General features: G+C 36.1%; 1 protein-coding gene across 1 annotated transcript; it reads right to left on the bottom strand.

Annotated features, from left to right (window-relative positions):
• Positions 1 to 1,083: 1,083 nt before the first annotated feature.
• On the bottom strand, positions 1,084 to 2,730 carry LOC149223092 ((R,S)-reticuline 7-O-methyltransferase-like). Its single transcript, XM_089383225.1, has 3 exons — positions 1,938 to 2,730; positions 1,710 to 1,774; positions 1,084 to 1,620 (listed from the first exon to the last, which is right to left on the bottom strand). The coding sequence occupies exons 1-3, from the start codon at positions 2,662 to 2,664 to the stop codon at positions 1,303 to 1,305; spliced, it is 1,110 nt and encodes a 369-aa protein (XP_089239351.1). The 5' UTR covers positions 2,665 to 2,730; the 3' UTR covers positions 1,084 to 1,302.
• Positions 2,731 to 26,164: the final 23,434 nt, after the last annotated feature.

Genomic DNA, 26,164 nt, shown 5'->3' with positions numbered 1-26,164 from the left:
TTGAGAGATAGTGCCATTCTGATTCAGAAATCATGGAGGACATATCATCCTGGGTTCCTGAATTTGGGCACAATAGGGGCAGGAAGAAGCAATATTTGAATTTGGTGGCTTTGCACTACCAAATGAAGACTTTGCTAGGTCTGGCCTTGAAAGGCAAGCAAGTGGAGAGGTATAACGTCTTTCCAACTTGGAAGACAATAAAAAGACGCTTAGAAATCAATGTTTTTTCCTATACAAGATTGACTCTTGCCTGACACATGTGGAGGGAGATACTGCTTGTGAATTTGATAGTGGGGACCTGCTGGATCCATCGGGTTCGATCATGAGGGCTCTTGCGGCAATCTCCTCTTCGTAAAATGATTAGTTATTCAGCTGGTTGGCCTTGTAGTCTCGTGAATTTTGTGTTGGACTTATGTCTAGTCTGTAGAGTTTTTGTCTTTTATGATGGTCTTAGTTTTCTTTGTATATATGCCAGTTATGGGGTACTGTTTGACTTATGTCCGGTCTGTAGAGTTTGTCTTTTATGATGGTCTTAGTTTTTGTTTGTATATATGCCAATTATGGGTACTGCTATGCATTTGGCTATGACGGTTATGATGGTCTTAGTTTAGTTCTTTATGGTATATTGTTGTGGGGTAATTGTATATGTGTTGGCTATGACTTATTGTTGTGTATGGGAACTTTTGTAGTTGGTGTTATTTGGGGAATTCTAATCATGGTCTTGATAGTAGTAGTGTTTTGAGACGAATTAAAATCCTTGGAGAGTAATCTAGAAAAACATGTATTTTTTTACTAATTGATAGCAAAATAAAATATTATAAATTAATGCTATCAACATTTACTAACTAATTAATTTGTATTATCAAAATTTATTAATGTTTTTTTAATTAAAAAAAACACAATAATATTATTTAATTTTTTTAACAAAAACAATAAAAAAAACATAATAATATTACTTAATTTTTTTTTTTTACCAAAAACAATAAATTTCACTGATATTGATATTAAAAACACGTGTCTTTGACCTGAAAACCTATAGTACCGCCCTTTGACGTAATGAGGCCGTCAAAGGCAACGACTAATTCACGTCATGTTTCTAACATCACATTTTTAACCGTAACGATAATTGACCATCTTCATTATTTCGGACATCTTTTATTCCGGCATTTAGCGTTTATCTACACCGAATCAAACAACATTTCTTATTCTGCAAATATGCAAACATGGCGGTGCTCGACCAGGGAACGCTTCCGTAACAGACTGCAACACTCTAAACAATTTTACATACATAACGGCGCTCGCTCAACGAGGGAACGCTTCAATCACAGACTGCAGCGCTGGAATGGTGATAATGTTGTAACGGCTAAACCCACCTTCCAATAAAATCTTCTTCCACTCTTCCTCTCTTCTCTCTTTCCCGCCCGAGCTGTGCGCCACCATTACCAGATCAAACACGATGCCTAAATCTGGATCCATAACCGAATTATTTTTTTCATTTTGATCCTGGCCCTCATACAGCACCACGTCTACTATGATCACCTTCCCTGTCTCAGGGATGGCCTCTCTGCACTTCTTCAGTATTTTGATGCATTCCTCGTCGCTCCAGTCATGCATGATCCACTGATCACACTCAGAAAACAAAGTACAGTCAGTAAAATTGTGCGGTCAAGAAATAGCAAGCTCTGATTCAATTAAAAAGGTGGACTCACCTTCATCAATATTGCCTCGGCGGGCGGCACGGTTTTGAACATGTCTCCTCCCTGGTGCTCCACGCCTATTTACACACACAACATTACATATCATTACCAAATTTGGTAATTTGGTTGGTATATGTGGATACATATTACTTTCTCTCTTTCTGCATTAATTCTTGAAATTGATTTAAGTTACTCTACAAAAATGTAAACTAAACTGCAAGAATATGAAAAAATAATAACCTGGATGATGGGGAGCAGTGGCCACAACATGAGGAAGATCGTAGTTGATGCATTTGATGGAAGGATAAGATCTGACGATCTCTGCCACCGCGGTTCCAGTCCCGCCGCCGACGTCCACCAAGGAATTGAGACCATGGAAACCCTGATACTTGGAAAGAAGAGCCTTCATCACGATCCTCGCATTGCAGGCCATGGCGCTATTGAAAAGATCGTTGAATTCGGGATGAGCGGAGGCATAATCCCAGACCTCCGCACCGTTGGCCCTCTCGAAGGCCACGCCACCGTCCAGCACGCACTCGTTGAAACGGTGCCACGGCGCTACGCTTCTCTCGTCGTTCTGCATCAACAGCATCGGCGCCATCGACAGCTCCCTAGATTCTTGGACCAGCCACTTGGACGCGGGCGTCAGGCCGTATCTCGTGCTCTCGTTGCCTCCATCGGAATCTACGGAGGCTCGGAACACGCCCTTCGCGGCCAAGAAGCGCATGATTCTGAAGAGGCACGAAGCGTCCGGTGTTTCTCTGGGGAGGCGCGCCACGATTTCTCTGAGAGAGAGAGTACCGTGTGGACCTTGGCGGGCGATGAGGTCAGGGATTCCCAGCAGAACCGCACTCTTCACGGCCAGCGATTCCGCAAAGGCAAAGGTGGACCTCCATGCCTGCGCCTGCCCTAACAATTCCTCTTCTTCGCTATCGAAGAACCCATCACCATACATTTTGCTGCCCATGATCGATTCTCTTGCGCACCGATTGCAAAATAGTAATCGTACAACCTTAACACCTTGCCAATACCCGGCAGGTTAAATCGGTTTATATAGCTCCCACAGTTGCCCTGGAAACCGAAAAATTTGTCGCAGGTGACCAACACGTGATCGAAACACAGAACCGTCCCCGTGCCACCCACTGCCTTCTGGAAGAGGAATGAAGGGGGCGCCCACTGCCCAACGGCAACATGTTATGCCACGTGGCAGAGATACATAAGTGTGACGATCCTCTCTGTCATTTTGCGCGTAGTTTAACGAGGCAGAGGAGTTGTTCGGAAAGTTATAAACATTCTGGTTATATTTAGAGAAAATCCGGTCAGAATTTTTGTAAATCCAAGTTATAGTTATTAAACTTCAAAATTTTAAGTGTTCTAGATGTTTTTGATGGTGCTGAATCCATCTCCACCATCAAAAACATGATTCAAACACTGTATCTACAAGATTTTTTGAAATTTTTTTGACCGGATTCCGGCCACTTTTGGCCGTCCGGGCAATTCCTCCGCCTCGTTAGATGACTCCGTCATTTTGACAGAGGGTATCTTCCCCATCATGGTGATGATAGGTTGAAAAGTAGTATTATGTATAACTCCTTCCATGCTTAATATAATATGGAATCGGCATTTTTTTCTCTATGACTTTATTCATATTCATCTTAACTCCAAATTTATCATGATAAAAGAAGAACAAAATAAATATATATAAAAAGCAACCTCTATCACAATAAATAATAATAAATTCAAAATTAAAATGACTTTATATATAATTTAAAAAAAAAATTGCTATTTAACAAACATCCTTTTTATGCTATTTCTCAATAAAAGGTTCGTCATATTCTGGTTTGGCTTATTCGTCACATTTATTTCGTCAATGCAATTACCAATAAAACAAACATCGAGTAGTAAAGCAGGCATGAGTAACACGACATGTAGTTTAACCCATAGCCCTTTCCTATTAATATTATTGTGGCTTTTAATTATTTTATCAAATATTTCTATGCAAATGGCACACTCGTTGCTAATACATCTTCAAAGAACTTTGTTGTAGTATTAATATGATATTTGTAGGATAATTAATCCAACCCAGTGATAATAAATCCACCGATTAACCGTAAGAACTTATTTCATTAACTAATTTTAACACTCTAGTTCTTGCGCGAGCTTTTTTATCCGGTGAAACCTTTCCCTCCGCTGGAATACACGTTCCCCATCTTCGCCCGCCCTTTTGGAATAGTGTCACAATATTTACATTTTTAAATTGTCTTGAATTTTAACACCAGCGGTTTCCGCAAGCATTTCTCTTCTCTGGTAAAACCTCCCCCTGCGGCCGTCTTCGCCCCTCTTGGTTAAACATTTTCAGAATATTTGAATCAGTTTTGGGGTATTTCTCTCTCTCTCTCTCTCTCTCTCTCTCTATATATATACATATATATATATAAAGTAATTGATTAATATTACAGCACAATTATGAGAAACGGAGTAGATGCATAATTTGTATCGAAATGGGTGAAATCAGAAATCGTTGCGAGTCACGGGCTAGGGTTTGGCCTTGGCAGGCCTACAACAGCGAAAAAGGGCAGGGGAGACCACAGCAGATCAGGACAAGGAAGCATTGTCACGAGTCATAGAGCAAGATCCACTGGGGCAGGTGCGGACTGACGAAAGTATGATGAGCTTGGCAGGATGGAGCGATCCCCTCCTACAAGAATGTGACAGCGAGAGAAACAAGCAGAAATGGGACTACGGGAAGTCAGAGAAAAAGGGGCAAGGACGCATTGGTCATGGGAGCGCGCTGGCAAGATGGTCTAGGAGGAAAATGCCTGCCCATAGCAGCAAAAAAACCAAGGTTTGTTATCCCAACAACAAAGTGGAGGAATATAGAGGGTTTATGAAAGATCATGCACTAATATGCAAATTCATAGGGGCCTGGCCAACAGATAAGGAATTGGTTAAATGGATACAACAACGTTGGCAACTGAAAGGTCACATAGACTTGAAACTAGGAGCGAAAGGCTTCTTTTCAGCTGTATTCTCTAACCTAGAAGACAAGGAGAATGTATTTGAAGATGGTCCTTATTTTTTTAATAATGCTGGTTTATTTATGTGCCACTGGGAAGAATGTTACAACCCGGATCAGGAAAAAATGCTGGCCGCACCAATCTGGGTCCGCCTGTTTGGCCTCCCAATGGATTTTTGGGACTCGGAAATCCTGGAAGGAATAGGTAACTCGATTGGGACCTTCATCAAGGTGGATGACACAACAAGAAAATGAAGGTACACTTCTTATGCCCGGATTTGTGTTTATATGAACATTACAGAACCTCTCCCTGATTGCATAGAAGTAGAATATCATGATGAAATCTGGCAACAGCCTCTGGATTATGAGCACATACCCTTCAGGTGTTGAAGATGCCATGAATATGGGCATTTATTCAGATCTTGCCCTCAGAACTTCCCACAGCCCACCCAAGGAAAAAAGAAGGAAGAAGGATCTGGTAAGGAAGCAGAAGGGGGATTTCAGGAGGTCCACAAGAAGAAAAGGACCCAAAAACCGATGAGTAGCCATAAGAACCCACAGAAAGAGAAGGAACAAGAAAATCAAAACAAATTCGTTGTGCTATAGGAAGAGGAAATGGAAGAGATCAATGAGGAAAGTAGTGACGCACCAATAGAGCCAATACAGAAAGATAAAGGGAAAAAGCAAGAACAGATCAAAACAAGGGAAGAAAATGAAGGGGAAGTAAATAAAATGCAGATGGAGCAAAGCCAGATGGAGATAGACCAACAGAAAGAAAATTTTAGTGAAGAGGAACAAGTGATGGAGAGATTACTACAGGAATGGAGACACCTAGATGAGAGGTTCATCCTAGAAGACCAAAAGCAGCTATACAAAGAAATGTTTCAACAATATAAAATGAAACTAGGAACGATCATGATAAGTCAACCCGAGCATCTAGGATCACAGGGGAGACAGGGTCAGGAAGCAGGAGTATCAGGCAAAGGAGGGAAAAAAATGGGAAGAATACCCATGAGTGAATCCATCCAAATGGTGGGAGAAATGCTTGTTAACTCAGGAAGAGTGGTGCCATTATGAGAGGTATTCCACCAACCAACCAAATTGTTGAAATGATAATCACAACCTGGAACATAAGAGGTCTAAATAGTAAAGGGAAACAGAGATATCTCAAAGAAAGACTGAGGAAAGATAAACCAAGTGTGATGGTACTTCAAGAAACCAAGATCAATGAACTAAAATGAAGGAGATCATGGGAAACGTCAAGCCCAGGTACGAGATAGTAGGACAAGATGCTATAGGAAGTGTAGGAGGTTTGGCCATACTTTGGAACCCTGAAGAAGTAAGATTCAAAGAATGGGTAAGTATGCCAAGAATCCTCTCTAGAAAATTTAGAAACATTGGATCCAAAGAATGGGTTCTCCTCTTAGGGATCTATGGTCCTCATATCCCAGGAGAAAGAAGGACTTTCATCTGAAACTTAGTAAATGTGTGAGGTTTGTACCAAGATACACCATGGATTATAGGAGGGGAATTCAACATGATCACATCCTTGAATGAAAAAGAGGAGGTGTAAGAAGAATAGATGGAGATATGGAATTGTTTGCGGATACCATAAATGACCAGAGGCCAGTGGATATCCTAACTAATAATGGGATACACACCTGGAATAACAGAAGAGGAGGGAAGCATCATATTGCCTCAAGATTAGACAGATTCCTAATATCTGAGCAGATTATGAGTAGAGACATTTTTGTGAAAGCGATGATATTACCTAGGATGGGGTCAAACCACTCGCCGGTTAGATTAGAGATAGATCTCAAAGCCAGTGCTAAAAATCGCCCATTCAGATTTGAGGCTTTCTGGTTCAGAGACCCTAAGTTTATAAACAAAGTAGAGGAATGGTGGAAGCAAAATGAACAAAGGGGAAGAAACAGAATGCAAACGTTCCAGCTTAAGCTGAAGGAAACGAAGCAAAAAATCAAGAAGTGGAACCAAGAGGAATTTAGAAACATAATACAGGACCAACAATAGTTAAATCAAAGGATGATGGAAATACAACAAGAAATTATAAGGGAAGGGCATAGTGAAGAATTAGTAGCAGAAGAAGGTAGACTAGCTAGCCAAATAGAGGAAAGAAGGAAGCAGGAAGAAATCTTATGGAGGCAAAAGTCAAGAGTGAATTGGTTAAGGGAGGGAGAAAGAACACCAAAATTTTCCACAAGGCGATGGTACAGTACAGACAGAGAAACATAATCTTTTCCCTGAAAAATAAGGAAGGAGTCCGACAAACTCAGCATGAGGATATGGAGGAAACCCTGGTTAGACATTTCAAAGATCTTCTAATGGAACCACAAGAGGAAAGGCAAGAAGCAGCTCGCAGAATATGCAGCCAGATCCCCAATATGATTACCAGAGATCAAAACCTTTCTTTAATGAGAGCAGCTACGATAGAAGAGGTCGAGGAAGTGGTGAAAGGACTGAAGAAAAATAAGGCCCCAGGACAGGATGGCTTTACGGTGGAATTCTATTAAGCTGCATGAAAGTTCATAGGCAATGACATCCTGGAGGTGGTGGAAGAATCTAGAAGGAATCAAAAGGTATGGCCAGTTTTAAATGCCACCCTCCTCTCTCTCATCCCTAAAACCTCCAAATCAGATGACCCGTAGGGCTTTAGACCTATTGCCAATTGTAATGTTATTTATAAAATTATTTCCACTTTGATAGTTAAAAGATTGAAACTGATTTTGCCTAGTATTATATCCTCAGAACAAATAGGGTTTGTGGAGGGTAGGCAGATCTTAGATGGACTGATAGCATCCCAAGAAGTGGTGCACTCACTAAGATAAAAAAAGATGGTCGGAATGATGATTAAATTGGATCTATCCAAAGCCTATGATAGATTAAATTGGGAATACCTGCGGAAAGTTTTGGAGGCCTTTGGTTTCTGTAATAGATGGATAGATTGGATCTCGACGATGATATCCACCCCGGTCTTCTCAATCCTCTTAAATGGAACCCCGTCATCCACCTTCAATGCCACCAGAGGTCTTAGGCAAGGGGATCCCTTATCCCCATTCCTTTTCATTATTGCTGCAGATGGGCTAGGAAGGTATATCAAAAAGGAAGCGCAGGAGGACAGAATCAAAGGGATAAGCGTTTGGGGGAATGAACTCTCGATAACCCACCAGCAGTTCGTTGATGATATCATGTTATTCTGTGTTGTATCTCTTAGGGAAGTCAAAAGGATGAAAGACATCCTTGATTTCTTTATGGAAGCCTCGGGCACTCAAATTAACAAGAAGAAATCATGTGCTTACTTCTTCAACACAACTGGTAATGTAAAAACTTACCTTGCAAGAATTTTGGGATTCAGGGTAGGAGAGTTACCCACAAAGTATCTAGGAATACCCTTGGCAATCAATTTTCTTAAGATGGAAAATTGGCCACAAACTATCCAGAAGATCCTAGGAAGGCTAGCCAACTGGTCTTTCAGATCTCTAAACCTTGCCGGAAGAGTAGTCCTGGTAAAAGCAGTCTTGCAATCAATACCGATTTATCAACTATCTGGGATGGCAACTTCGAAAGGGGCATGCTCCAAAATGGTGGAAATATTTAAGAAATTCATATGGGGAGGGTCTCAACAGCAGAAAAAATGGGCTTTGATTTTCTAGCAAGGATTGACCAGGAAAAAGGAGGAAGGGGGCCTAGGACTGAGGGATCCATACCTCATCAACCAAATTATGGGAGCCAAGTTGTAAGGAGATCGATGGCTAGAGGATAAGACCTCTGGAAATGAATATGGACGAAGACGTATAATATGCCAAGGAGAGCAGAAGATATATTACAGTATGCGGAACCACCAAGAGGATCTACCATTTGGAACCTGCAAGCCAGAATAGGGACATAATTACAAACCATGCTTTCTGGGAAATACAAAATGGAAAAACAACAAAGTTCTGGGATGAGGCTTGGCAACAACGAGAAAAATTAAATGGAAAGCAAGAATTCAGAGATCTTCTACAATTCTCAAAAGCTATAGGTCTAAATCGAGTAGATGAGTTCTGGAAAGAAGATCACAATGAGGAGGATTGGAGAGTTTGGAAAAACACAAAAGAATGGGGTCAAAATATAGAAGAAGAATAGATAGAGCTCTATGTAAAAGAAATGGGAACAAGAAAGATATCTATTAGAACAGGCCTTGATATCGTGAGATGGGAACACTCTATGAAAGGAACTTTCACCGTCAAAGAAGCATATGATTTAAAAACTGAGTAGGAACAGGAAAGATCCCAACATCTATGGAAACAAATTTGGCATAGAAAATGGTGGCCGAAAGTCGCTCACTTCCTCTGGTTAACATGCAAAGGCTGAATTTTGACATGGGACCAACTTCAGAAAAGAGGGATGCAAGGACCATCCCTATGTGGTCTATGTAAGCAGGACAATGAAAATATAGAACACTTAACAAATTCATGCCAGTTCGCTCAACAACAGTGGGAAGCCATCTATGGGGTCTTCGGAAGGACGGATAGGAATCAACAGAGCATAAGAGAGACAATCCAACAATGGGGACGAGGACACTTTACCAGCCCGGTTCTTAATAGAGCTTGGGGGCTAGCAATATGATTTAATTTTTGGATGATATGGAAGGAAAGGAACCGATGGATTTTCAAAAACAAGGAATCCACTCCAGAGCAGGTATGGAAAGGAGTAATAGAACATATCAGGGAAAGCATCCTAGCAGAAGAATGGCACCAAGAGGACTAGGAAACCTTGCCACAGGAAGCAAGAATTCTAAAAAAACTCAACCTAGCCAAAGAAATGGTGGGAGCGCATACATGGAAAGCAACAAGGAAGAGCAGTGAATTACCCTAGAATTTCACTAGACCAACAGAAGGATTCATTAAATTGAACTTTGATGGAGCCTCTAAAGGGAACCCGAGTATTGCAAGGATAGGAGGCATCTTCAGAGATTGCAAAGGTAGGGTTAGATTGTTGTATTCAACACATTGCGGCATGATGAGTAACAATGAAGCAGAACTCGTGGCAGTACGACAAGGTATGAGAATAGCTGTCAGGCTTGGGTATAAACAACTGGAAGTTGAAGGGGATTCATTACTGGTAATCAACATGATGAGGAAACTCTACAATGGAAAGGCATGGGACAAGCTAAGCCAAAGCTAGAGAACAACAAGCCTCATCCAAGAACTGGGAGAAATAATGAAATGGTTTGATTATATGATAATCAAGCACGTAAAAAAAGAAAGGAATAAAGCGATAGATTTCCTGGTCAACTGGGGGTGTAACTAGCAAGTAGAACACATGGAAAGAACATGGCCTATACAACCAAGGGATACAAGAATGGACCCACTCTGAAAAGCAATGGAACAAGTGTCCATGGGGATGACTCTAATCGTCAGAGATATGCCAGACTATATAAAAGACCTACAAACAATCCAGTTCCAACTCTGCAAGCAGGACATAAGACTAGACCATATACAGCGACACATTCCATGTATTATTGAAATGACACCAGCACCTGGAGATTTAGTTGAAGATCCAGCGACAGTGGAGTCAGAACCGGAAGACCTAAAAGAATATATGAGTACAATGACCTCAAGATCTTGTTTTTTAGCGGCTAGCTTTCTTTTACATGCATTCTTATGGGAACTAAGACTATAGACTTGTTTTTAAATAGTTATGTATATATCGCTTGGGTAGAGAGACTGATGACTTATCATTTTTGGATGGCTTACAATATGCATAAGTGGCCAACAGACTTGGTTTCCCAATGGGCAAGTTGAGGCCACCTATTAACTCTATGTGGTTTCAGTTTGCTTTCATACAAATAGAAAATGAGACTCTACCTTAGCTTACAAAAAAAAAATATTACACCACAATTATTTAAATTACATTGAACACAATACATTTAGAACCCATGCTATTTTATGAGATTAATCACGATAACCTGAATTGAATAGAACTTCCCATGTACTTGTCATCCATGTCACTTATTACTATGTAATAAAATGCACTGTAAACTACAAGATTGAGATTTGTAATTAAGGAAGAAATTATTCTAATTGTACCGCCTTTCTTATTGAAAGCAGGGATTATAAAACTAACATTATATAACTACTTAAAAGATGGTTACTCATTAGAAAATCAAGATGACCCTATGGATATATGCTATTGATATAATTGTTTAAAAAGACCGTTACTTATTAGAAAATATAGACACTAGGTTTGAATCAAGATGACTCTGGATATATGTGATTGATATAGAAAAAAATGTAAAGGAGTTTATTTTACGGAGTTGCAAGGTTGATACAATTATTTAAAAAGATTATTACTTATTAGAAAATATAGACACTAGATTTGAATCAAGATGACTTTATGGATATATGTTAATCATATAGAAAAAAAAATGTAAAGGGGTTTATTTTGCGGAGTTGCAAGTATCTTTTTTCTAAATTGTGCAATATCTTAGATCTTTCGTTTGCAAGCTGTGCAATATTATAAACTTTTTCCACCACTGACCCTGGGATGATCAAAACTTACAAAACGACAAAACTGCAAACCATATAAATCAGAATTAGTACCAATAAAATTATACATTCATAGCAGAGCTTAAAAACAGTGGAAAGAAAATACAGGAAAAATATAATAGAAAAGCTTAGTTTCTACTTTAGATCACTGCAATCTGATCTCAACACCAACTCTTTCTTTACAATGTAATTTGGGCACTTCAACTATTTGTTCTTATCTTTTTCCTCCCACTAATGACACTTTCAATCTACTCCTCAGCGTTCATACTTGATGTTTTACATATCTATATATGCAATCCCTTTGTAATCCCTCAACATTCAAATTTTTAGAATTGTTGTCGTCCTCTCACAGAGACATTATTATTCGCACATTCACACTTACAGTTTCATTGCTTGATATATTTTTATTATATGCTTATATTTTCGTTCTATATTTATTTATCTATGGTTTAGACAAAAAGTTTTGTCCCATAATATTGATCCATGGTTTTGTCTCATGGTAAGGTGGTTGTTTATTAAAAACTCAATTTAATTAATTTTTTCAAAAAGAAAAAAAATTAAATTAATTATAATTTTGTTTTTATGATGAAATAGATTGGAAGTGGGTTCTTCAAATCTTTATGGATTTTTAATATTTATTATGGGTGTTGAAAAGATACTTAAAAGGAGTGTTTTTCATGCATAGTCTCACTTACAGACAATATAATCAAGCAAGATTGTGATTTTTTGTTGTTTAAAATAAGTTTTTGAATACATAAATATATTCAACACCTTAAAAAACCACGGGGTCACTATAATTCTATAGACTAAATAACTTAAACTCAAGTTTTTAAAAATATCTACTTGATTTTGGTTAAAATTAACATGAAAAAATGCCCTAAAAAAGTCATTTCTTCTATAAGTTATACTATGCCCTACCTTTTTAGTATAACAAAGAGAACATGTTTGATTTTATTGTTCACCTAGCGGAGGAATTGCTTGGATGAGCAAAATTTTTTATGGTGGAAAAGGATTCAGCACCATCACCACTTAATAGTTTTGCTTGGATGAGCAAAATTTTTTATGGTGGAAAAGGATTCAGCACCATCACCACTTAATAGTTGTAACCTCGATTCACGTTTTTTTTAATCTTGGAATTTGACAGCTGTAACTTGGATTTACAAAAATCCCTGCCGGATTTTACCAAAATATTGCCGAAATTTCCATAATTTCCAGGGCTAAAAAACATCCTACTTAGACTACTACTAAATTTTTTGAAAGTTCGTTTTTGTTTTAAAAATATTTTCTTTATTTAATTAACGATAACAAAATGACTTTTTTAATATTTTAAAATGAATTTAATAATTATTTATAATACCTTAAATTTGTCTTATCTTTTATTTATTAATGCATCATAATTTTTCAAATAACCCTAAGTGGTTGGAAACGCACATAAAAATATTTATGTGATTTATTTGAACAATATTTTTATAATTAAAAATAAATAAATAAATATAATTATAGATAAAAAAATAAAATAAAATAAAAACAGTGCCTTATGTTCTTCACTTACATGTCAAAACAGTGATGTCTATCATTTTACTTTATGTCAAATCAATAACATATATGTGGTTGTAAATAATCAACCATTTCAACTCCTGAAAAGAGGAGAGGGATCAAATTTCTTTTCGGTATAAAAGGTATTTGCATCTCAAGAGATTTGATTTTTCTCAAAGCTTTCTAAATTCAAAATCAAGATAAATCTAGATTGTTTTTATTATTAATTATATTTAATTATGATTATAGTTATTTATTTTATGTTTTTTATTTTTCTTTTTTAAATATAATTTGATTGGATTAAAATGTTTTATTCATGATTATAATCATTAATTTTTGTTTTAATGTTTTATTCATGATTATAATTATTAATTTTTATTTTATTTTATTATTTATTTATTTTTAACCTGGTTAAAATGTTTATCCTCGGCTGAATCTCTAAATGAAATATTTTTAACCTTTTAATATATATATATATATATATAATTTAATTATATTATTAAAAAACAATTTTATTTAAAAAATGTTCTAATTTAATTGTATTATGTTTTAAAAGTTTATTTTGGCAGATTGTTTATAAATTTGAGTGGAATATGAAAAATTCGTGACAGGTGACGAAGGCGTGGTCGAAAAATAGAACCGTCTCCATGCCACCCACTGCCTTCTGAAAGAGAAATGAAGTGAAGGGGTCACCCACTGCCCGACAGCAACACGCTGCGCCAGGTGGCAGAGGTGATATGTGTGTGACGATCTTTCCCCGTCATGTTAGCACGCAGAGATGTGTAATTGAGTGAGATTAATATGAATGAATTTTGTGTAAAATTAATATGGTGAAATATGAGTGAGATGCGTAATTGAAATGATATTATTTTTAATAATTTTTATTTTGTTTAAGCTATGTTTTTTTAGCGTGAAATATGAGTGATAAGTAGTTGAAATGATATTATTTTTAATAATATCTATTTTGTTTAAAGATATTTTGTATGGTAAAATATGAATGAGATGTCTGTTAAAATTACATTATTTTTTTTTTTAATATTTTGTAGGGTAAAATACGAGTGAGATGTATAATTAAAATTATATTATTTTTAATAATATTTATTTTATTTAAAGCTATTTTTACAGTATAATATGAGTGAGATATAGATTTTTTTTATTTTTTATTTCAGCATTTTATTTAATATTAATATATTATATTTTAAAATTATTAATAATTATTTTTTATATAAATTGCTAGTAAAATTAAATAAAATAATTTTATATTAATTTTACATATTTATCGATGTATTTAAAGTAAATATGTGTAACTATTCTATGTTTAATAAAGAGTTTATTTATGATATTTAAAAAATATCAATAATAAAAAAAATAATGTTGATCATAAATAAAAGGTGTAGTTTAACTTTTTTACATTTTCGTTTTTTGCTGTCGAAATTCTAGAATAAAATAAGTTGTGAAATTATAATTTTTTGTTATTTAAAATTTGTTTTTGAATACATAAATGGATCTAGTGCCCTAAAAAACCCCAAAACACTACATTATGCAGATTTCATGTAATGTCCCCAGGAAAATGTAAATATTTTATTTTTCCGCAGTAAGAACAAACTGAATATTTAGTGTTATTATCTATTTGAATTAAATAATATTTTTAATTATTGGAAATGAGAAATGATTTAATTATCAGCAGAACTGGTAACTTCTGAAAAGGGGAAGTTGGAAAAGACAGTTGCTGGAAATGCAACCCTATCTACCTCCCTTCATTGGAAAAGGCTTCCAAAGAAAATGAAGAGGGGGAGGGAAAAACTGTGTTGTAGGGACAGGCAAGAAAAAGGGAAATGGCTAAGTTTGGTGATGACCAAATAGCGATGCACGATGTGCGAGCAACTTGCTGAGGACTGTGGTCTTGCAAGTAAGCTAGGGGGGAGATTCTAGTCCTGAAAGACGAATCTCAAGGACAGGTGGTAGACTGGCAGCAGGAGAACAGAGGTGATCCTGGCTTTTGGAGAGCTTCATAAGCTACAACAACACAGGTAAGTGGAAAATACCTAAAAGGCATTTTGAAGCATAAAATGAGGTAGATAATGTTAGTACGTTTTACTGTATTGATACATTATCTAGTGGTATGAAGGGCCTAAGCAAACAGTAGAGTTATTTTGTACTCTGCTCATTATATAACAAGAAAACAAATAAAAGAGTTATTCTTTATTTTGCTTATTAAAAACCGAGGACGGAATCAATGGAAAACAAAATTAACTGATAGTCATTCGTTTGAATACTTTGTTATAATGGTAGCAGTTAACTGTTAACTGGAACATTTCAAGGGTAGGAAAGATTTGCATGAGAAAACGACTCTTAAAAAAAGAATTCTTAATTGGTTGAATCTTTTCGATGTATAAATAAAAAGAAAGAGAAAACTGAAATATATAATGCCCTGAAACTTCTGGGAAACTGAAAACATTCTAGTCATAAACCGAGAATTGCACAGAACTATTCAGAAATAGGACGGACTATTTTCCTTTTAAAAAACACAGAGTCATATTTGTGGAGAAACAGTGAAATACTTTCCTAATGACCAGGTACTGGTTATAGCCCTACAACAGAGAATTCAAACTAGTTCTTTCAAGAAAAATACCGCGCATATAGTGGTGTGACCAAGACCCTGAGATTGATGTCTCAGGCCTAAACCCTGTAGCGCATAGAAAAATCAACTTAGAAGGGTTACATAACAGCTCCATAAATCCTACGTTCAACCCCATTTCCTGGTGAACGATTTTCTAAACCCCAGCTGGGTACAAACCCTCAAATGACTATACCGACGGGAATAATTTCCAACTAAGTAGAACGCCAAGAACCATATATATATTGCAAGGAACAGAGACGACAACCATTCTAAAACTATTACAGAGTAGCGTAACCAGTTAAACATAGAAAATAGGCGAAAAGCCAGAAAATTCAAGGCAGCATCGCATAAACCTAATTTAAAATTTCTATGTTGTACACAACCCGGAAAATGAAATACATGGAAGACTGTAGAACGACAATTTATATACACATAAATAAACTCAAGATGTAAATCCAGATGAAGTGCCATTCGGAACCGAGACTAAAACATGAGAAACAATCTTACATAGTTTGCAATTTCAAGAAATGGCCATAGTGGCTCAACAATACTACCGAGAGGTAAAACCCTTCTAAAAAATAATAAGCTTAACATAAACATTATGACATGACCAAGGCCTCTAGACCAAAACCAGAGGGTTAGGGACTCTCCACAGAAGTGTATTCAAACAATCGTTAACCTTTAAAGATATGCCCAAATAAACAGCTAGCTTACGCAGAAGAAGAGGATAAACCCTTCTGCGATAGAAATCTTAAACCCTAGCTACAACACCTAAACAATTACATCCCTGTCGAATGAAAATCCAGGGTGGAAAAACCCTCATACCCAGTGGAAACCTTCAGGTGTTACCCCTGTTTAAGATAGACACGGCTCCCATCTGGCAGCATCCACAATCTTGGATCCGGTGGCAGGGTGTACCTACAAACAAAACACCACAAATAAGTTAAAGACTCAGAGATTACCATAGCCATTAAAAGCTCAACCTAATGTTAGGAAATTAAGAAGCAATGTTCCGAGAAAAAAAACAATTCCACTACTATCTCACCCGGGATGTTGTCTCTAGAGGTAAGATCAAGAACTAGAACCTCGAGCGTTTTCCATCCTCAACAAAACTCTGGAACGAAAGCTGAGCAAGCCCGCAGATGGAAGCAGGAGACAGAGCAGGTGACATGAGCGCTACCGGGAAAATGAGACATCGTTTCAGCACTAAGGGTGGAGTAGGTCGTCGAAAACAACTCTGGCCATTGGATTGCCCATCAAGTCTCACCACCATTGATACGATGAGGACCCCAAGGTGGAAACTATAGCAGGTCAGATCTGCCCACGCCACGTACAGGGGATGGTGCAGGCATTCAATGCACATTCAGAATTATCCAGATTACCAAAGCAGCTAACTATAAGACTATAAGACTAAGAAATCAACAAGCTAATAATGCACATGTGTAATAAATGAAATAGCACCATTGACATATAATCCAAACGTTAAGTTCGGGATTTTCAACAGTGGAATCATGTTGTAATTACGCAGTTGTCCAACCCAATAAATGGTTATGAGTTAAATAAATCTGTAATGGTAAATTTGTAATTCGTGTACATATTCAAAACTCTTTTTTATTATAATGTTTTACCAAATATATTAACAGGGGATATGACAAGTGGTATAAGAGCCAAGGATTCAAAAACTGTGGTCTCTAGTAAATTTGTGAATGGAGAATAAACAGATAATGTGTATTTACTTAAAAAAAAAAAAAAAACAGTTAATGCATTATCCTTTCTTTCGTTTTTCTTCTTATGCTAAGCACAGGAAACAGACGACAGCTGATACGAGGAGAACGGATAGTGTTCCGCACAAGTTTGTGGCAGGTTAGGGACCTGCAACAGGCCCTGAAACTAATCTTGAGTTATGGGTACAGCTTGGAGAGGAGGCTTATAATACAAACCTTGTGATATTAGAGACAGTTCAGGAATTAAAGAATGAGATGGCCCGCTTGCGGGAGGATAATGCAAGGTTAACCATGGAACAGGAAAAGATCATGAAGAGTCTATCTGACAAGCAGAATCAGCGCCCGTTGAATCCCAGCCCTGAGCTGCAGCGAGTGTCGAAGGAACAAGGCTACCACACAAAACAGGAAGGGTCAAAAGGAAGAGAAGAGAATCGAGAAGAAAATTCGGATAATGCTTCTGAGCAATAGACATCGAAGAGGCAGTGGATAGAATTACAAGTGGAGTTCTAGAAAATAAAACCCCCACACTTTGATGGAGAGCTGGAGGAGGCAGTCGAGGCTTGGTTGATTAATATGAACAAATATTATCAGCGATACGAATTATGGGAAAGGGAGGTAATCGAATGAAGTTCAAATATTTTATTACACTCTCACTTTCTAATCGAGTGGGTATTCTTAACATTTACCTTGCCTACAAAGCTCCTACTAGCAATTCTAGAATTCAATAAAAATCAATCATAAATACTATGAATATTATTCCATGAGCATCACGCTCTTCTCAAGCGGTCTTTGTTTCATAGTAACTATATCAAGAAAGGTGAGAAGGGTGACTAGGGAATGGCCAAGATCATTCACCGCAGAGATTACATCCAGTGTTAGAGAATGATGCCAAAGAATGATGTAGCATCAACGCCTGGTGTGATTTTCAAAGTGGTGATTCACAAATAGTTAGAATTTGTTTATTGAAATTAATAATAATAATAATTTTTTTCTTTCATATATTAAAATTGATTTATAAATAATTAAGAAAATTAAAATAAAAAGTTGTAATTAAATGTGGTTTAATTTTAATAAATGAAATTAATTAGATTTATATGTTTGTTTATATTAAAATAAGATTTCTAAAAATTTAATTTAATTGTTAATAATTAATAAGTGAATGGTAGGGATTTAATTTTATAGAATATTTTTAAGTAGTAATTTAACATAAAAAATTAGGACTTATTTCAAAGGTAGTATGTTATTTTTTCAAGTTAAAAAATAAAATAAAAATAAAAAATTATAAAATATTTTGACTATAAAATGAGTTATTGAATCATGAGGTCTTGATAAGTCATGATATTATAACAAAGTCTATTTATAAGTTAAGTATCTCTATAAGATGAATCTCATAATTAAGAATCTTACTACATGTTTTTAAAATGTATATATGTTTAATTTATACATTAATTCTTTTTATAAATAATAATAATAATAATAATTTAAAATAAAGTTATAATTTAATCAATTTTTATTATTTTTATAATTTTAATAATTTGAAATGTGTCATGAGATAATTTTGTTAATTTGTTATAAATTCATGCTATCAATGTTTATCAACTATTTAATTTATAAAATTGACCAACATTAATATATAATTTTTTGAAAAACTTTAATTATATTACATAAAAAAATAGATTTTATTAAAACAATAAGTTTATTGTAAATTTCCCCTAATGGTGTTGTTAATGTGGTTGAAGAGCAGGGTTTGGAAGTTATTCCCACCACCCCTCAGACGTGATGTGCATTTGTGTAAGGGGGTGAGCGACTAACCCTCACATGCAATTGCACACAGATCTCCAGTTGGCACTAGCCATTAAATATATGTCTTATGAAGTGTTTGGATTATGATGGTTGTGGTTTGAGTGGAGGCAAGGGTGGGTCCTTAGCCTCTCGATGCATGCATTCTTCTTTAGCTAGGAAAGTGGGGAACTCTTTGTTCAGGCTTGAGTCTATAATTGAGGCGGCGAGATGTGAGCTCGTTGGCCTGCGAGATTGTTGGAGGAACCAATGAAGTTCCCTTGGCGCATGGGTCTGTGTATGGTTGCTTAGAACCTGGAATTACACTGGGCTAGTGAGAGCGTCATTTACTTCTCACAATGAGGAAATTCAAGTTGATTTCTTTCTTCGCTTGGCTATTGTGTCTATATGTGGTTTTGTGTTTGGGTCTTAGGTGTTAGGGTTAGTGCTTTTATGTCGTGAGCTCTAGCCTTAGTTCGTGGATTGGGGTTAGGGAGGCTTGGTAGCCTGCATGTGTCCTTTTTTCCGAGGCTTCTTTAGACTATTAATGTTTGGGCATGTGGGTGTTGTCTAGGTTAAGGAATGTAAGCACCGTTGTGTGAATTTTAAAGATAGGTCGGTAGGACTCTTAGGGGTCAACTATTGCGAATGTCTATGAGTCTTAGGCGTATGGGGTTCATTTTATCTATGTTTGCGGTAGGACTCTTAGGGGCCGACTATTGCGAATGTCTATGAGTCTTAGGCGTATGGGGTTCGTTTTATCTATGCTTGTTCTTTTGTTTAATGGTGAGGGTTGTGGGTCTTCAATACAGGTTTTCAAGTCCTTTAATCTTCATGCAGATGCTTTTGTTGAGTATGAGGTTCGTGTATTGGGATGCTTCTGTTGAGTCTGAGGTTTGTGTATTGGGTTTGGGGGACAATTTAGTGGGTTGGAGTCCTGGTTCTATAGTGGGTGTGTCTAGTCTTTTCTCTTGTTTCTTTGCAAGAAGAGGAATTTACAATAGGTGCTCCAGATGTGCCTCCTTGGGTCCTAGTTATGTTGGCAAGATAGTGAATGTGTTGTAGACAAGGGGGAGGTGGTAGTGCTCCTCAAGGGCAAAGAGGAGCAAGATATTGCGCTCATGACTTTGTTGCCACCTACTTCAATGTTGTTCCATTGAATACAAGGAAGGAAATTCATAAATTTGAGTCTCAAGTGGGGGTTGAGAGATAGTGCCATTATGATTCAGAAATCATGGAGGACATATCATCCTGGGTTCCTGAACTTGAGCACACCAGGGGTAGAAAGAAGCAATATTTGAATTTTTTGGCTTTGCACTGGCAAATGAAGACTTTGCTAGGTCTGGCCTTGAAAGACAAGCAAGTGGAGAGGTATAACGTCTTGCCAAATTGGAAGACATCAAAAAGACGCTTAGAAATCAATGCTTCTGCCTAGACAAGATTGACTCTTGCTTGGCACATGTGGAGGGACATATTGCTTATGAATCTGATAATGGGGACCTGCTGGATCCACTGGGTTCGAGCGCGAGGGCTCCTGCGACAATCTCCTCTTCAGAAAATGATTAGTTATTCAGCTGGTTAGCCTTGGAGTCTGATGAATTTCGTGTTCGACTTATGTCTGGTCTGTAGAGTTTTTGTCTTTTATGATGGTCTTAGTTTTTGTTTGTATATATGCCAATTATGGGATACTGTTATGCATTAGTTGTATATGTTTTGGCTATGGCGTTTATGATGGTCTTAGTTTTGTTGGTTATGGTATTTTGTTGTGGGGTAATTGTATATGTATTGGTTATAACTTGTTGTTGTGTATGGAAACTTTTATACTTGGTTTGGAGAATTCTAGTCATGGTCTTAATAGTAATAGTGTTTTGAGGAGAATTAAAATCGTTGAAAAATAATCTAAAAATACATGTATTTTTTACTTTTGAACAAAGCTATATATAATTGATAGCAAAATAAAATATTATAAATTAATGCTATCAACATTTACTAACTATTTAATTTATATTATCAACATTTACCAAATATTTAATATATATAATTTAAGATATATATAAATGTTTTTTTGAAAAAAAACATAATAATATTATTTAATTTTTTTTAAAAAACAATTAAAAAATATATATTTCGAAAAAAACATAATAATATGGAGTTGTCTATAATGCGACTTTTTGGAGATTCCGGTGACGGAATCCGGTGGAAGAAATTGAGGTTAAATCTTGATTTGTTGCAGTTAAAATGGTTTTTTAACTGCATATTTGGATTTAGCACCCTCAAAAACCCCTGGGACGCCTTGATTGTGCAGAAAGTATCTATCAAACTTGCGATTCCAATAAATTGTTGCCGGATTTTGACCGGAAAAAACCACAGAAAAGACTTCCAAAAAGTCTCATTATAGACAACTGCTAATAATATTACTTAAAAAAAGTTTTACCAAAAACAATAAATTTCACTGATATTGATATTGACATTAGAAACACGTGTCTTTGACCTGAAAATTTATAGTACCGCCCTTTGACGTACTGAGTCCCTCAAAGGCAACGACTAATAAATTAACGAGAATTTATTTGCCAAATTCACGTCACGTTTCTAATATCACATTTTTAACCGTAACGATAAGTGAGTATCCTCATTATTTCGGACATCTTTTATTCCGGCATTTAGCATTTAGCATTTATCTACACCGAATCAAACAAGATTTCTTATTCTGCAAATATGCATACATGGCGGTGCTCAACCAGGGAACGCTTCAATCACAGACTGCAACACCCTAATGAACACACTGGTTGCTGATACATCTTCAAGGAAGTTTGTTGTACTATTAATATGATATTTGTAGGATTATTTTTTTAGATGGTACATGTTAAGATTTATTCTTAATTTATTAATTTTATTTTAATATTATTGTTAAATTAATTTTCGTATTTTTATTTTTTTATTTGTATTTTATAAATTTATGTTTTTATTTTTTCAGGTTTTATGTTTGTCAGTGATTTATTAAAAAAAAATAAGAATGTTGTTTAACTATTTGAACTATTAGAGTTTGTATTATAATGTGGCAAAATAATTTTAAATTAGAAAAAAAAAATGTTTGTTAGAATTGAATTTTGAATGTATAAATGGATTTAACTGTACGACAGGGAAAAAAACTAAAGACTTTTGAATTACATGAATTTAGCTTTTGAATTGTGTATATATTAAATTTGTGATTCTAATAAAATTTGCACAAAATTAGACTTAGAAATATCTAAAATATAAACATTCAGACTAAAATCTCTTTAATTATTATTAATAAAATAAATATAATTGTTTATTACACTTAAAAAATTATAATAAAATAAAAATTAATTTAATATACTAAATAAATTATAATAAAATAAAAAATAAATTTAATATACCAAAATAATGAATAAATAAATTATAATAAGATTAAAAAAATTAATATACAATAACTAATAATATTAATAAAGAATAAATAAATTATAATAAGATAAAAAATAAATTTAATATACAATAAATAATAATAATAATTTTGTTGAATTGAGGCTTCTGTGATCCATATCAAGTTTAAGAGAAGATCTTCGGCGAAAATCACAAGATAAATCATTTGTCGACGCGTTTCGAACCAACCAGACTGGTTAATTCGAAACGCGTCGACAAATGATTTATCTTGTGATTTTCGCCAAAGATCTTCTCTTAAACTAAAATAATAATTTTATTGAAATAAGAAAATTTCAACATATTTTTTATAAAAATAATTAAAATTTATAATATCCTATCCATTTAAAATTATCTTAATTGCAAATATTTTAATCATATTTAATGAAAATAAATAAAAACACAGAAAAGTTTGTGTAATTATTCTAAATAAATATGAAATCCAAAATCAAAATATTTTAAACCCTAAATTAAAAAAAAAAAAAAAAACATTTTACTATTCTAAATGCATTATAAAGCAAAATCAAAGCATTTTAAACCTCAACTTAAAAACTTTGAACGGATAACTAATCCAACCCAATCATAATAAATCCACCGGTAAACCGTAAAGAACTTATTTCATTAACTAATTTTAACACTGTAAAGAATTTTAACACTCTAGCTCTTGCGCGAGCCTTTTTATCTGGTGAAACCTTTCCCTCCACTGGAATACACGTTCCTCATCTTCGCCCGCCCTTCTGGAACAGTCTCACAATATTTACATTTCTAAATTTTCTTGAATTTTAACATCAGCGGTTTCCGCAAACATTTCTCTTCTCTAGTAAAACCTCGTCCTCCAGCGGTCTTCGCCCCTCCTGGTTAAACATTTTTAGAATATTTGAATCAGTTTTGGTTGATTTATATATATATATATATATATTTTAAGTAATTGACTAATATTACAACACAATTATGAGAAACGGAGTAGATGCATAATTTGTATCGAAATGGGTGAAATTAGAAATCGTTGCGAGTTATGGGCTAGGGTTTGATGCAGGGTTTGGCCTTGGCAGGCCTACAATAGCGACAGAGGGCAGGGGAGACCACAGCAGATCAGGACAAAGGAGCATTGTCACTGGTCGTAGAGCAAGATCGACTGGGGCAGGTGCGGACTGACGAAAGTATGATGACCCTAGCAGGGGGGAGCAATCCCCTTCTACAAGAATGTGATAGCAGGAGAAGCTAGCAGAAATGGGACTACGGGAAGTCAAAGAAAAGGGGCAAGGACGCACCGGTCATGGGAGTGTGCTGGCAAGCTAGTCTAAGAGGAAAATGCCTGCCCATAGCAGCAAAAAAAACCAAGGTTTGTCATCCCCAACAACAAACTGGAGGAATATAGAGGGTTTATGAAAGATCATGCGCTAATATGCAAATTCATAGGGGCCTGGCCTACATATAAGGAATTGGTTAAATGGATATAGCAACGTTGGCAACCGAAAGGTCACATAGACTTGAAACTAGGAGCGAAAGGCTTCTTTTCAGTCGTATTCTCTAATCTAGAAGACAAAGAGAAGGTATTTGAAGATGACCCTTATTTATTCAATAATGTTGGTTTATTTATGCGCCACTGGGAAGAATGTTACAACCCGGATCAGGAAAAAACGCTGGCCGCACCAATCTGGGTCCCCCTGTTTGGCTTCCCAATGGATTTCTGGGACTTGGAAATCCTGGAAGGAATAGGTAACTTGATTGGAACCTTCATCGAGGTGGTTGACACAACAAGAAAAGGAAGGTACACTTCTTATGCCCAAATTTGTGTTTATATGAACATTACAGAACCTCTCCCTGATTGCATAGAAGTAGAATATCATGATGAAATCTGGCAACAACCTCTGGATTATGAGCACATACACTTTAGGTGTCGAAGATGCCATGAATATGGGCATTTATTCAGATCTTGCCCTCAGAACTTCCCACAGCCCACCCAAGGAAACAAGAAGGAAGAAGGATCTGGTAAGGAAGCAGAAGGGGGATTTCAAGAGGTCCACAGGAAGAAAATGACCCAAAAACCGATGAGTAGCCATAAGAACCCACAGAAAGAGAAGGAACAAGAAAATCAGAAAAAATTCGTTGTGCTACAGGAAGAGGAAATGGAAGAGATCAATGAGGAAAGTAGTGACGAACCAATAGAGCCAATACAGAAAGATAAAAGGAAAAAGCAAGAACAAATCAAAGCAAGGGAAGAAAATGAAGGGGAAGTAAATAAAATGTAGATGGAGCAAAGCCAGATGGAGATAGACCCACAGAAAGAAAATTTTAGTGAAGAGGAAAAAGTGATGAAGAGATTACTACAGGAATGGAGACACATAGATGAGAGGTTCATCCCAAAAGACCAAAAGCAGCTATACAAAGACATGTTTCAACAATATAAAATGAAACTAGGAACGATCATGATAAGTCAACCCGAGCATCTAGGATCACAGGGGGGACAAGGTCAGGAAGCAAGAGTATCAGGCAAAGGAGGGAAAAAAAGGGGAAGAAGACCCATGAGTGAATCCATCCAAATGGTGGGAGAAATGCTTGTTAACTCAGGAAGAGTGGTGCCATTATCAGAGGTATTCCACCAACCAACCAAATTGTTGAAATGATAATCACAACCTGGAACATAAGAGGTCTAAACAGTAAAGGGAAACAGAGATATCTCAAAGAAAGACTGAGGAAAGATAAACCTAGTGTGATGTTACTTCAAGAAACCAAGATCAATGAACTAAAACTGAAGGAGATCATGGGAAACGTCAAGCCCAGGTACGAGATAGTAGGACAAGATGCTATAGGAAGTGCAGGAGGTTTGGCCATACTTTGGAACCCTGAAGAAGTAAGATTCGAAGAATGGGTAAGTATGCCAAGAATCCTCTCTGGAAAATTTAGAAACATTGGATCCAAAGAATGGGTTCTCCTCTCAGGGGTCTACGGTCCTCATATCCCAGGAGAAAGAAGGACTTTCATCCGAAACTTAGTAAATGTGTGAGGTTTGTACCAAGATACGCCATGGATTATAGGAGGGGAATTCAACATGATTACATCCTTGAATGAAAAAAGAGGAGGTGTAAGAATAATAGATGGAGATATGGAATTGTTTGCAGATACCATAAATGACCAAAGGCCAGTGGATATCCTAACTAATAATGGGATACACACCTGGAATAACAGAAGAGGAGGGAAGCATCAGATTGCCTCAAGATTAGACAGATTCCTAATATCTGAGCAGATTGTGAGTAGAGACATTTTTGTGGAAGCGATGATATTACCTGGGATGGGGTCAGACCACTGGCCTGTTAGATTAGAGATAGATCTCAAAGCCAGTCCTAAAAATTGCCCATTCATATTTGAGGCTTTCTGGTTCAGAGACCCTAAGTTTATAAACAAAGTAGAGGAATGGTGGAAGCGAAGTGAACAAAGGGGAAGAAACAAAATGCAAACGTTCCAGCTTAAGCTGAAGGAAACGAAGCAAAAAATCAAGAAGTGTTACCAAGAGGAATTTGGAAACATAATACAGGACCAACAACGGTTAAATCAAAGGATGATGGAAATACAACAAGAAATTATAAGGGAAGGGCGTAGTGAAGAATTAGCAGTAGAAGAAGGCAGACTAGTTAGCCAAATAGAGGAAAGAAGGAAGCAGGAAGAAATCTTATGGAGGAAAAAGTTAAGAGTGAATTGGTTAAGGGAGGGAGAAAAGAACACCAAATTTTTCCACAAGGCGATGGTACAGTATAGAGAGAGAAACAAAATATTTTCCTTGAAAAATAAGGAAGGAGTCCGACAAA

The sequence above is a fragment of the Pinus tabuliformis genome, chromosome Q (genome assembly GCF_031772625.1).
Source record: "Pinus tabuliformis cultivar Carrire ecotype Pingquan chromosome Q, CPIR1, whole genome shotgun sequence".
Lineage (NCBI taxonomy): Eukaryota > Viridiplantae > Streptophyta > Pinopsida > Pinales > Pinaceae > Pinus > Pinus tabuliformis.
The sequence above is the reverse complement of the archived record's forward strand: the minus strand, read 5'-3'. Positions and strand labels throughout refer to the sequence as shown.

Bases quoted from the DNA above. Each gene is read 5' to 3' on its own strand.
- LOC149223092 (XM_089383225.1), bottom strand. From the start codon at position 2,664: ATGGGCAGCAAAATGTATGGTGATGGGTTCTTCGATAGCGAAGAAGAG. The intron at 1,775-1,937 runs GTTATTATTTTT...GTGTGTAAATAG, and splicing joins CACTGCTCCCCATCATCCAG to GCGTGGAGCACCAGGGAGGA. The intron at 1,621-1,709 runs GTGAGTCCACCT...GAGTGTGATCAG, and splicing joins CCGAGGCAATATTGATGAAG to TGGATCATGCATGACTGGAG.